The sequence below is a fragment of the Pungitius pungitius genome, chromosome 3 (assembly GCF_949316345.1).
Source record: "Pungitius pungitius chromosome 3, fPunPun2.1, whole genome shotgun sequence".
Lineage (NCBI taxonomy): Eukaryota > Metazoa > Chordata > Actinopteri > Perciformes > Gasterosteidae > Pungitius > Pungitius pungitius.
The window spans coordinates 6,997,297-7,009,883 of record NC_084902.1 but is presented as its reverse complement, the minus strand read 5'-3'; the positions used below and the strand labels follow the sequence as shown (position 1 = coordinate 7,009,883).

The 12,587-nt window shown below is 43.4% G+C and overlaps 2 protein-coding genes across 6 annotated transcripts in view; one reads left to right on the top strand and one right to left on the bottom strand.

Annotated features, from left to right (window-relative positions):
- LOC119210204 (F-BAR and double SH3 domains protein 2-like) overlaps positions 1 to 6,314 on the bottom strand; it is a 43,670-nt gene extending 37,356 nt beyond the window's left edge. For all 4 annotated transcript variants that reach the window (XM_037459989.2, XM_037460004.2, XM_037459996.2 and 1 more), the window contains exons 1-2: positions 6,153 to 6,314; positions 2,163 to 2,260 (exon numbers count right to left, since the gene is read on the bottom strand). In XM_037459989.2, the coding sequence (XP_037315886.1) occupies positions 2,163 to 2,260; positions 6,153 to 6,173 (119 nt within the window). In that variant the 5' untranslated portion in view covers positions 6,174 to 6,314. The remainder of the gene's footprint in view (positions 1 to 2,162; positions 2,261 to 6,152) is intronic.
- Positions 6,315 to 7,526: 1,212 nt separating this feature from the next.
- Positions 7,527 to 12,154, top strand: LOC119214217 (P2Y purinoceptor 2). Of its 2 annotated transcripts, none has more exons than XM_037465856.2 (5): positions 7,527 to 7,715; positions 10,281 to 10,634; positions 10,725 to 10,893; positions 11,234 to 11,570; positions 11,651 to 12,154. In XM_037465856.2, the coding sequence occupies exons 2-5, from the start codon at positions 10,289 to 10,291 to the stop codon at positions 11,843 to 11,845; spliced, it is 1,047 nt and encodes a 348-aa protein (XP_037321753.2). In that variant the 5' UTR covers positions 7,527 to 7,715; positions 10,281 to 10,288; the 3' UTR covers positions 11,846 to 12,154. The 2 variants fall into 2 exon arrangements, with proteins under 2 accessions (XP_037321753.2, XP_037321735.2); XM_037465838.2 differs by lacking the exon at positions 7,527 to 7,715 and adding an exon at positions 7,976 to 8,170.
- The last annotated feature ends 433 nt before the right edge of the window (positions 12,155 to 12,587 follow it).

The window sequence follows — 12,587 nt, the reverse complement described above, 5'->3', positions numbered from 1 at the left end:
ACAGTGTCACCACGATGGCCTTCATGTTCATGATGTAACCGATACATTACATTATTACATGTCATTTAGCTGACACTTTTATCCAAAGCGACATACAATAAGATAGAGAGCCACTCGTGTTGAATGTGTGTTATAAGTATGTTTTGTGTTTAGCTAGTGTGTGTGTGTGTCTTTGGGCAGACATAGGGTATGGGGATTTAGCTGGATTGAGGACACCAAGTTGACTGTGAGTGGACTAGCTCGTCATCGGTTTCTTCTCTCTCTCTTTCTCTTATCCTTTCTCCTAAGACTAGTGCAGCTAAAATGCCGTCGCAGAGGATTAACTACACTGCTCTTTCTCTCTCCTTCTTGCTTCATTTGTTTTCAATTTCTTACCCATTTCACCTTTTACCATTGGTAAAACACATGGCTCAATCCCCTATACAACTTGCAACTTATACGTCTCGGTGCATATGCACATGCGTATTCTGTTGATTAAAGCCAGCCTGTGGATTAATTAGGGGTAAATAAACTCTGAGCAGATTTGAGGATTTAACCGTTAAACTGCAGCTTTAGGAAAAAGGAAAATGTGTCCGTTCATTGTGCGTGTGTGTTAGTATATGAACACCATGTCCTTAAACCGAACGGTCTACTTATTAAAGAGCTCATTTGTTTGACCCTGATATCAGCACCTTAACAAACGTCATAATGTAATATCCGGCAAATGGCATTACTGTAAATGGCCACAGACCCCAGTGTTGGCCTACTTGCTGGATTCCTACCGTCGGCAATTTACAATGCCGAAAGCTATTTGGGGACAGGTGGAAATCACTGCTGCATTATCAACTGCATTGACTGTAAACTAGGTAAATTAGCTGCAACTAATGGTCATCATTCATATTTATCCATTTGTTTTCAAATTTGTAATGCTACATTTGAAAATAGTCAAGAAAGGTTGGACCCAATTGCTGCATCTTAAAACTTCTTAATTTTGAAACTTTAAACTTTAAAACTGAGTAAGCTGCAAACATTGCAAAACCATGTCCCTTTAGCAAAATTGTCGAATATTTTTTTCAGTTGATTAAATATTATCAACTCATTTCAGCCGTATATTGTCTTAACTATGTCACATTTTAGTGGTAAGTTAGTGACAATGCAGTAATCAATAAACACAGTATGCCTGTTTCATTTAATATTCCTGTCATTTTGGCTGAATGTAAACTATTTCTACTATTTCTCAACAGTTGCGGCCAGGTTTGCTGCCTTTTAGTACCACAGGCACCGCGCAGGAAAGGCAGCTGACACCAGCAACCGCACAACACATTGAACGACCATCTTATCTTCTTTTAATTAGAAAACATTAAAGGCTAGAGGAACGCATGCTAAGACAAACGCCGCAGGCAGAGGCGTTCAACCCCGGCCCCCCATTTGAGGACCTGCAACCGGTGGAGTGTTGTTCCGTCCCTGAATGACCGAAACGCGCACATCGTGGCTTGCATATGCCTAACTGGCTCCTCCGCTCGCCCACAAGTGGGACCGGGACCTTGTTCACTCTCCAAAAATCCAACAACAACAAGGCAATCTGTTCTCAAACAGCTGGAGCTGCCCCCAAGAGCGAGGCGCAGAGAAAGAGAGGAGAGTCTCAGCGAGAGAAAAGGTGGAGGAAGTGTGAACATGAGAAATAGAGAGCGGGAGGAGGGGCGGTGTAAGCAAAGAAGAGACTTTGCTGTCATAAATAATCAATGCTTAGTTAACACACACAAAATGAGAGCGTGTGAAAGAACCGCGGTTTCCAAAATCTGAAAAAAGGAAAAATCGCCGGAATCACACACCAGTGACGAGTGCAGGAATGGAAAGGGAGGGAAAGCTTGCACAAGATTTTACAAAGTGGATTTTGGAAACGAAAAGAGGGAGAATGACGGGCAGTGGGAAAGTCCTTGGTCATTTTCCCGACCCTTTGTCCTCCAAAAAAAAGAACACGACAATACTCCTCCTCCTCCTCCTCTTTTTTTCCTCCCCACTCCACGCCTCCCTCACTCCTTAATTAGTTCCTTCTTTCTTTCTTTTCTGTGGAGGGCTTTGACCATGTGTGCATGCCACTCAAATCACAGTCATATTGCGACTAGATGGAAACTCATCAGGCAGTCGGCGAGTAGATTCTTCGGAAACAAAAGTGTTCATACCTCATGTCTTCCAGCAGGTCACATTCGGTCTGGTGTTTAAAGTGCAGTCTTGTCATCTGCTCTGTGTGTGTGTTTTTCAGCTCCTGTGTCACTTTCACCTGAAGGAAACAAAAAGAGAATTCCAGTAAAGGATTTTTTTTCGTAATTGAAAAATCTGACACTGGTTGTTATAGTAGCGGTTAAATATTATCTTTTCCTGGGCCTGGTTTAGTGAACTGTGAATGCCTCTGCCTGCCTGAAAGTCATATACACATTCATAATTTATATGGGTTTTTTCTTTTTTTCACAGCGGTCGAATCCCCCGCCACTCTTTGGATTAAATGTTGCATGAAATCACAAAAAGACCCACACTAGTGTGACAAAAACCACAACCTAACCCAAAGGCCCGCTTAACTAAATTATATTATAGTTATTCAACTACCCAAATGGTTGCCATATAATCTTCTGCTAAATCCCTGACGCGATAGTTTTTAGCTATATTTACAATATTACCAAAATCTGACAACTGCTTAGTCAGCATCAAAAGCTTTACTTTTCCTCACCCAAGTTCACTGAATCCACAAAGCAAACAGTTAAAGACGTGAACTCTTTTCAGCAGGTGCCCTGATAAAGTGATTCATGGTCAAAGTCATCATTATTCTGTTGTGATTTTTTTTAACTGAATATCTGTCACTCAATAAGGAGGTAATCGCTTTAGCTCTGTGGTGTAGACTGCACAAAAGAGGCAACATCTCACCCCGTGAATGTTATGTTTTTCAGCATTTTAGAATCAAGGTTGGCTCCTGGGTCACAGTGCACAGACACACACATCATTTAACTCCCATCAATCAATCAATCAAAACCATCAATCTGTATGCTCTCTATATTGTGGGCTCAGCAAGAAATCTGAGAGAAACCCACACTTACACACACTCATCAGTAATACATAAACGTAAACAAATGCATCTGCACACCACTACTCCCCTCTATATAATATACCAGGGAATGTGTTATGAAACAAGCTCTATTCCAGGATAGGATCTTTTTTCTTTAGTATCACGCATGTTATGTTAATAACATCAATCAGACAGCCACCCACTGGGATTTTGTTCACAGTGGGGACTCCGACGCAGCGCCTTCGTTTTCCGGCATTCGGATGCTGGGATCATTTTAGTTTGTCCTTTAGTCCTTTAGGACAAGTAAAGTCGAGGTGCATGCGTCAACAGAATTCAGGATGTCTAACAGAGCCCAGAAGTCCTTCTGTAGAAAGAGGGCATATTGGTGATGAAGTTATTTACAGCCTTATATTTGCTTATTTTTTATTTTTATTCTATTTTGTCCTCTCCTTTTTTTAATGATGTCTTGTTTTTCACAGTTAACGTGTTGTTGCTGTTTATTTTGAAAATCAAAACATGAAAAAAAAGTAACCAAATAACAGCAAGTGTTAGACCTTTTCCGAAGTGACTGAGGACACTAATAACGGCCTAAAAGCAGCATTGAGGAGCAGACAGCATTAGGAAAAGATGCTCATTGAATTTGCCCTATGCAAAAACCTCTTTGGTGGCCACAGGGTGGGCTCTAACCTGTGTGTTTTAAGAGAGCTAACCTAAATATGCACACAAACACACACTCCTGCCAACGCAAACAGAGTCCCTGTGATGGTCATTGTATATTGTGAATGGTGAATTCCATCAACCATTCACTAGGGTAACAGCGGGCAAATTCATGACTGTTCCACTCGAAACAATCAACAACGCACACCCACACAAACACACACTGGACAGCTCCTTTCTTTCATGTAACATGTCTTTGAAGATAAGGAGGGAGTGGTCCATTACATGATCTGGGCAAAATAACTCAATTTAACCTTCCATCATTCATAGGAAACCACAGAAGAAGATAGGGAGAAGGGGAAAAATGACAAGAAGAGTGGATGAGGAAAGTGAAGTGAGAGGAAGGAAAAAGAGTGGAGGATGGCGAGAAAGAGAGATGGTCAGTGAGAAGCAGAAGGTTAAAAAAAGTACAGTGGAATAAGGATGGGATACTGGAATGTAAATGATAATATAAAAATAAATCCAGTATACTGAAGGTCATGTTGATGGCAGAGAACTCAGCTGGTGCAGCGTAGCTGGCGCAGGTCTCTGTGCCAGCTGCCGCTGAAAAGTGGTTCCTGTTTTTCTAACGCAAACATCAACATGCGTATTGTTACAGTGACTCTGACGCATACATCCCCACAGTATGAGAAGCTAACAACAAAGCAGTTGGGGTTGGTCGATATGATCTAAAAAAGCTACACCTAGATAAATAAACAGTTTTGACAGTGACATTATGTATTCCTCATGATGTTTGTCTGACACGTTTGTCCGAATTCCACTATGGCCAGTGAGGAGCACTGGGCTGTTGGCAGATATTAAAATAACTCCTGCATGTGTTTATTATTCATATTTGATGAATGTATTGATGGGTTCACAGAAAGAGAGCAGGATAGATGGATGATCACATTTTGTGTTTTTGGAAAAAACGTATTTTGGCCTCCTTAGAAGCCATGTTTTATTCAAACAACATAAAAACTGATATATGTGAGTGAAAACTGATGTATCTGTGAACAGATGTGCTAAGACACAGACACTGAAAGGGGAAATGAGAACTACCCAACAGCCAAATACCGATACTCTCTGTCCGTTGTGCTGTGGGCTGAGTATTTATGTGTGCCAGCCACAAGTGCAGGTGAAAACACATCTGTGTTTTATTGCAATTAAATTCTGTTTCATTCTAGCAAGTAGAAATATAGAAAAGGAGGCTGACAGCTGACAAACGAGATATTGCAAAATGAATATCTCCGGAACGGGCAGCATCACACACAGTGGGACAAGGCAACCATAGCAGTCTCTGCAGTCCCAATCCTGGAAGGTTTGTGTGTGTGTGTGTGTGTGTGTGTGTGTGTGTGTGTGTGTGTGTGTGTGTGTGTGTGTGTGTGTGTGAGAGTCATTTACAGACATGATATGACATGTTCAGGGTTAGTCTGTGCGTGGAAACCTGCAGGATAACTGGCACTGGGGGAATATGTAGTAATTAAGAGACAACTGTTCAGAGGTTCACAGCAGGGTAATTGGGTCTCGTGCATCTATTTTAGGACAACACACACACACACACACCCATAGAAACCAATGCCCAAGCAACTTAAACATATCACACATACACACACACACACACACACACACACACACACACACACACACACACGCCAGTGCTAAACCACCATAGAGGACTCTGGTCTTCTCTCAGACCGTACAAAATCAATGAGTAAGTATTAGACGTCTCCTCAGAGTGTGTGTTGTGTCAGCTCAGCCCTCTGATGAAAAAAAGATGTGACCCTGGAGTGACTGAAGGTCTTTCCTTAATAAGACAAAAAGCAACACAACGTGGAGAAACAAAAGCGTTTTTGGTGTGCTGTCCGAGCCACTATTGTCACAATTCCACAATTTATAAACGAGTAGAATAAAACCTTCTGTGCACTATGGCGTTAACAGTTGCTGTAACGTCGCTGTCATAAGTTAACGTGTAAATGCCCATGTACATATTTTTTATATTATTATTATTTAAAGTTATTTTTACTACATGATGTAAGGTTATGAAAAGGACTGCAAGGCTATTATATTGCCGTACTAACATGGTGAGGTGCTTTGTATAAAACGCTCCACGTTAGCCCACCTAGCTGTTTGTAGCTAACGTTATTTGACGTCTAACGGCTGACGCTAACGTTCCGTTATAGATGGATAATAATGTCACTGGGTTAACGTTCCTGACCTAGCTAGCGAACGTTGCTAATGTCCGCTAGCCAATATCTTTCTCACCACCCCTTTTTTTTTAATTTGCTCACGCCGGCAGCGTCAGACACTTTGTGTATGTTTATTAAAATACACAATCATCCACATCTACTGCACACCGTTATCTGTATGTCATTGTCTGTGCAGCCCAGCTAACACATAACGGACTGTGGAAATCACTCACCTTCCTCGGCGGCGGCTGCATTTTGGAGTATTGACATGAATGGTATTTCCCTTGCGAGAAGTATTGTAATTCCAAGTGGAAATCCGAAAATCAGTGGGGGGGGACTAATATTTTGTCTCCTCAAAACAAAAATCCTCCCCTTCAGACGACAGGGGGGCGGTGGGGATGTGGGGAGGGGGGGGGGGGGGGGTGACTGACGGGAGTTAAATTTGTACTCCGGCCGCCATGATTGATGATAAATGGCTTAGTTTGTAGTGAAGCTACGAGGAGAGGCTGAACACGCTTGTGTTTGGCTGCTGCCTCTAACCAGAGGACTAGCTGGTGTTTACTGTACTGTGCGGAGAAGCAGGAGGGCAGACAGGCAAGAGAATGGGGGGAGGGTGGGGGGGGGGGCAGAGAAGGGTGATATTTACGAGGAACGACCTCCTCGACACCGAAGCTCAACGGCTCCACGACGCGGCGACGGACGGGACAGCGTCCCGCGAACAGAAGGACATCCTCTTTTTTGAAATGTGATTCCGTCTCCTCTCGCCCGCCGTCGAAAGGGAGCCAAAGCCAAAATAAAAAGCGCATTCAAAGCAAATCGAGTGGGGGGGGGGGGGGGGAAATGTGATCGACACAAAATGGAACTCGTTGTCCGCTCGGCACGAGGGGCTTTCCGAAGCTGCTCGAGGAGACGAGAGAGGCTGACTGCTGATAGGAGCCCGCGTCCCGCAGACCTGCATAGCAACAAGAAGCCGCAGTCGATCGCGGAGAAATCGATAACGGGGAAGGATGATGAACTGTATAAGAAACACACGTGGAAGAAGAAACAAAAAGATCAATATTTAGACACTAGTTTGTAATGTGGATTCAATATGTATTGTTTTCTGCCTATACTCTGAATTCATCTAAAATTATTGTAGGCTTTTTTGTCAAATAATTATAAATATTGATACAATATAATGCATTTGCAATAGGTTAATTACTTTTGTCTAATTTGGGGATGATTTTAGTGAGTAGAGAGGTTAAAGAATGAGTTTCGTTTGAAGTGAATGCTGAGTCAATTGTAAAGTTGTAAAGAGTTGGCACTAGTGTGCCACTGGGTCCTCATGCATGTAGGCTTTGTGTATGTGTGTTAGGTGTACTTGTGGATAAATTATATAATATAAAAGAACAATATCAAACAAAGATTTTGTGATATGGTTGGCAACAATGTCTGACAGGCAAGTTCTGTATTGCACACCTCCTACGTGCAATGGCCAAGGTTGAGGTTAAGGGCCATGTAATCATTAATACACAGAGTTTCTGGAGCAGGTGAGACATTAAGTTCTCTTTCTCACCTTTCCCGTCACCATAACACTCAAACTAGCACACATATTCAAACACATGTACACACACGATCACAGTCAGAGAAACCAAACGCATTTAACACCCACACAAGAAACCTTTCGCCAAAGACAGAGAAAATGTCTGACAGTGATTGTTGGATCATAATGATTCTGTTAGGATCCGGCCAGGATGCCTTCAATTCATAATTTGCCTCACGATTCGGCGCTGGAGGACATCTTTGGGCTTTCTAAGGTGAGTCTTTTACTGAAAGACTAAATATTCACATTTGTGATTACATCACAGGATACGACAACTTGCCAAATTCTTATGATAATCCGTTTTTTATGATGGTGAAAACGTTTTCCTGGTCACTGCCCGTTTCACAATCAGTAAACATCGGAGCCTCGGGCTCAACTGCTCCCGTGCTGCGCGCAGGCCGGAGCTTGTCCGACAGACGCACACTATTCAAGAGAATCATCTAAGAGAATAGCATTCAGTCAGTGTGAGTCATTTCAAAGGTTCTAGGAGCTTTTTTGAGGGGGAATGTATTCTGTATTTCCTGAGAGGTAATGTAGTCATTCTCGTCCAACCAAGTGTACAAGCAACCACCCGGATTGCTGAGATAGTCATGCTCAGTTTTGTGTGGCGTGCACACAACGTTTTGGAGCCATGTATGGTGGACCAAAAAGAGGGCCGCTCTGTCTCAGGTCTGTTATCAGTTCAATTCATCTCGCAGCTGTTTTAAAGCGAAGAAGGCAGTGAAGACATCGAAGGGTGCAGATCGAGCAAGAGGCATTGTTTTTATGAAAGTTAGAGAGGGAGAAAAAAAACAAAGTAGGTCAACACTTCAGGCAGTCAGTCTGATTTACATGCTGGTTTCAAATGTATGACTTCCATGTTATTCCATAACTATGTTTTTTATGGACAAAGGAAAAATTAAGTGAGGTTAATATGTTTGGTTAAAGGTAAGGTTAATATATGTGCATGCCAATGACTAGAATCGAAAGAAAGGTTTCTCGTGGTCTAAACATTGTTTGCTTTAGGTTTAAAAGTTAAAAGAAACCGAGCAAGGTTTTTCCCAAATGGCTCAAAAAAGTGACAGAACATTTTTTGCTACTTTTCTATTACAAATGTCTATGAGAATATTTATCATCAGGGGAGTTGATAAGGTAAGACAGTTATTTCGGTAATCTGCTGAGACAAGGTCAAAGATGGCTCATTGGTGAACAAGTACAACTTGTAACACTCAGTTCCCCTCTATTTGCTATTCATAGGATATTCACTCACATCCTTGTTCATTTACATTACATTACATGTCATTTAGCTGACGTGTTTATCCAAAGCGACTTACAAGTGCATTTCAATTTCAAGGATAAAAACTCCAAAAAGCAAGAAACAAGAAAGTGCAATTTCAACAAATAAGCCGATTTACAACTTGCTATAGATAAGAGCCATTATAAGTACAATTTAAGTGCTACAATTTGTTAGTGTTTTAGTCTAGGTAAAGTCTGAAGAGGTGTGTCTCTGCCTTCATGATGTCATCAGAGAGCTCGTTTCGGAGCCGGGACAGCAAAGAGATGCGATCTTGCCGAGTGTTTTGCTCTCAGTGCGGGAGGAACAAGCAGCTTGGTAGATGCAGAGTGGAGTGCGCTGGTTGGGATGTAGGGTTTGACCATGTCCTGGATGGTCCTGGATGGTCCTCTGAGCTGCAGCATTCTGGATGAGCTGTAGTGGTCGAATGGCGGTAGCAAGGAGACCTGCCAGGAGAGAGTTACAATAGTCAAAGCGGGAAACGACAAGAGCTTGAATCAGCGCGCCGCCTTCTGAGTGCGAAGGGGTTGTATTCTCCTGATGTTGTAGAGCGTGTATCTACAGGATCGTGTTGCCGCTTTAATGTTCGGCGTCAGGGAGAGTTGGCTGTCCAGTGTCACACCAAGGTTCTTAGCAGGCAAAGTGGGTGTTGCCAAAGTTAACAGTCAGGTCCTGAGTAGTAGAATCTTTTCCCAGGAAAGAGAAGTAGTTCAGTCTTGTCGGGGTTCGATTTTCAGATGGTGAGCGGACATCCAGTGAGAGACGTCAGTCGGACAGGCAGAGATCCGTGCCGCCACCTGAGTGTCCGAGTAAGGGAAGGAGAGAATTAGTTGGGTTTCATCTGCATAGCTGTGGTAGGAGAAACCATGCGAGCGAATGACAGAGCCGAGAGAGTTGGTGTAGAGAAAGAAGACGAGGGGACCCAGGACGGAGCCCTGAGGAACTCCAGTAGTAAGAGGACAAGGTTCCGACACAGATCCTCTCCAAGTTACCCAGTAGGTGCGGCCATCAAGGTAGGACGAGAGAAGGGAGAGAGCCGAGCTTCTGAGAGAGTCGGTTAAAGATCGCACGTTCAATAGTTTTGGACAGAAAGAGAAGAAGAGAGACCAGTCTGTGGTCGTTTTCTTCAGAAGGGTTGAGGGTGGGTGTCTTCCGGAGTGGAGTTAACTTTTGAAACCAGAAGTATTTGATCATGATTTGAGGGGTTGCCAACATTTAGGTGCCCTCTTCCCTTCTTCTCTCATTTATTTAACCATCCACCAAGAACATCAGCATTAAAGTGATTCACACATCTGTAATTTACAGGTCAAAACACTTAATTATGCCTGAGCGTGGAATGCCAAGGTGAACAACTTGGGGCATTCCGATATGTGATCTAGGATGTCACTTTCTTGAGTCCTTTCCCGTAAATCAACAACTTCTATTTCTATGTAAAGGACAACCTCTCAAAGTACAAGGTTTCCAGGTTCAAACGCAGCACAATCATACTGTACATCTTCTCTTTAGGTATCTTCATGACCAAGATGGCCACCGGGGACAACAACGAAACCAGCCAAACTAATTTCAGCAACTTCTACTGTCACTTTCAAGAAGATTACAAATACATTCTCCTGCCCGTCAGCTATTCCATGGTCTTCGTAATCGGCTTGACGCTGAACGCCATTGTGTTGTATGTGATGCTGTTCCGCACCAAGCGCTGGAAGCCCTCCACTATCTACATGTTCAACCTGACCATGTGTGACACCCTGTACGTCCTCACGCTGCCCTTCCTCATCTACTACTTCGCGGTTAAGAACAACTGGCCTTTCAACGAGCCGCTATGCAAGATCATACGCTTCCTGTTTTACACCAACCTGTATGGTACGGCGACGGCGTGATGTGTGACAGTTGAGGCATCGTTGTTATGGGATAGCAAGAAAGGAGTATATCAAATATCTATCCCCCTGGTAGGTTCAATCATGTTCCTGTGCTGCATCAGTCTGCATCGATTCATCGGCATCTGCTATCCAGTCCGCTCCCTCTCCTGGGTCAACGCTCGTCGTGCCAAGCTGGTCTCTGTGGCAGTGTGGGCCTGTGTTTTACTCTGCCAGGCACCTATTCTTTACTTCTCAAGAACTAGGTGAATTAAATTTGTCTATTTGTTGCTGTCCCTCTTTATTTTCCCTTGATTACTCCCACACTCAATCTATCTATTTTTGTTCCTCGGGATACCTTAATGCAGGGGTCCCCAACATCTTTTTGCCTCACGGACCGGTTTCATGCGAGACAATATATATCGCAGACTGGTCATGAAGGTGTGGGGGCCAACCTGAGGTGGGTCGGTGGTTGGGGACCTCTGCCCTAATGGAACACACTTAAATGATCACTCCGTCGTTTTTTTCTGTGAGTCAATGCCACGCAACGAAGCGCCACAATTTAATAATCCCCCCCCCCCCTGAAATGTCAATCTCCTTTTTCAGCAAAAGCAAGAACAAGTGGATCTGCTACGACACAACCAGCCCAGAGCTCTTTGATGACTTCCTGTTGTTCAGCTCAGCCGTGTCGGTGCTCATGTTCGTCCTGCCCTTCATGGTGGTGATGGTGTGCTATGGCCTCATGGTGCGGAAGCTTCTGCAGCCTGGCTGGGCGTCTGAAGGGGGCGAGAGGGCCGGCCTGTCAGCCCGACGGTTGAAGCAGAAGTCCGTGAAGATGATCATCGTTGTGCTGGCAACGTTCATGCTCTGCTTCCTTCCGTTCCACCTCACCCGGAGCCTCTACTACTCTTTCCGATACCAGAGGCAGGCCGATCCGTCACAGGTGAGGACAAACGCTTTGATGATAAATGCGTACTAATAACAAAAACTAAAAGGTATATCACAATTTTAAACATTCACCAGATCAGCTGCAAGTTGCTTGAGGCCTTCAGCGTGGCCTACATAGTGACCCGACCTTTGGCCAGCGCCAACAGCTGTGTGGACCCCATACTTTACTTCCTGGCTGGGCAGGAAGTCCGCAGTAACCTCACCAGGAAGATCAGGTCATTTTCATCGACACCAACAAGCGCGAACCAACGCATGACAACTAAACTCTGATTCAATACCTGAATCTACTTTGGTTTGGTTAAAATGCAAAGGTTTGTGGGGATGAATGCTGGTTTCTGATATTAGATGTGAAACAAAGACACTGCATTTAGATCTCCATCTATGACCAGTATGAACATAGCATTTTCACATAGGACCAAATCAAATGTGGACAACACAGTTACAATGACTGAAAAATCATATTGCACATTAAGAAGTCCTCAGCTCACCATTCTTTCAGCACTTCAGACAAATGATGATAAACTTGACCCCTCTGTGGAATGTAGGACTGAATCTGCTGCAGCAGGGTTTTGTTGTGTGTCACTCTGTGGTTCAAAATGTAAAGAAATTAAACATTTTTATAACAAACATGTATAAACGTTGACTGACTCGCTGTGTTGTTTCGTATTTAGAATTTCTCTTCACAATATCTAATTTGTTTATTGCCCTAATTTGTGGCGGGCGGCTGTAAAATGACTCAATTTCAGGAAGGAAGTGTAGATTACTTCACGTTTGCTTCTGGATTTACTTAATGATTCTCTTTTATAAATTGTGTTTGATTATACAGCTTCTGGGCAGCCGAGCGGAAACCACATTGGAAACCACAGACGTCAGTTGTTACGTCAGCCTGTGAATTGGGAGAAGAGTAACATTAGTTATAGTGTAGCTGTTGATTTATATAATTAGTGGTCATAACAACCGGACCACTAGAGGGCGACACTATCAAACAAACAAGACAGTCAATTGCTTATCA

Coding starts and splice junctions, on each gene's coding strand:
- LOC119214217 (XM_037465838.2), top strand. CDS start 8,092: ATGCTCAGTTTTGTGTGGCGTGCACACAACGTTTTGGAGCCATGTATG. Junction 10,635..10,724: donor GTTTTACACCAACCTGTATG/GTACGGCGACGG, acceptor TCCCCCTGGTAG/GTTCAATCATGTTCCTGTGC. Junction 11,571..11,650: donor GGCAGGCCGATCCGTCACAG/GTGAGGACAAAC, acceptor AACATTCACCAG/ATCAGCTGCAAGTTGCTTGA.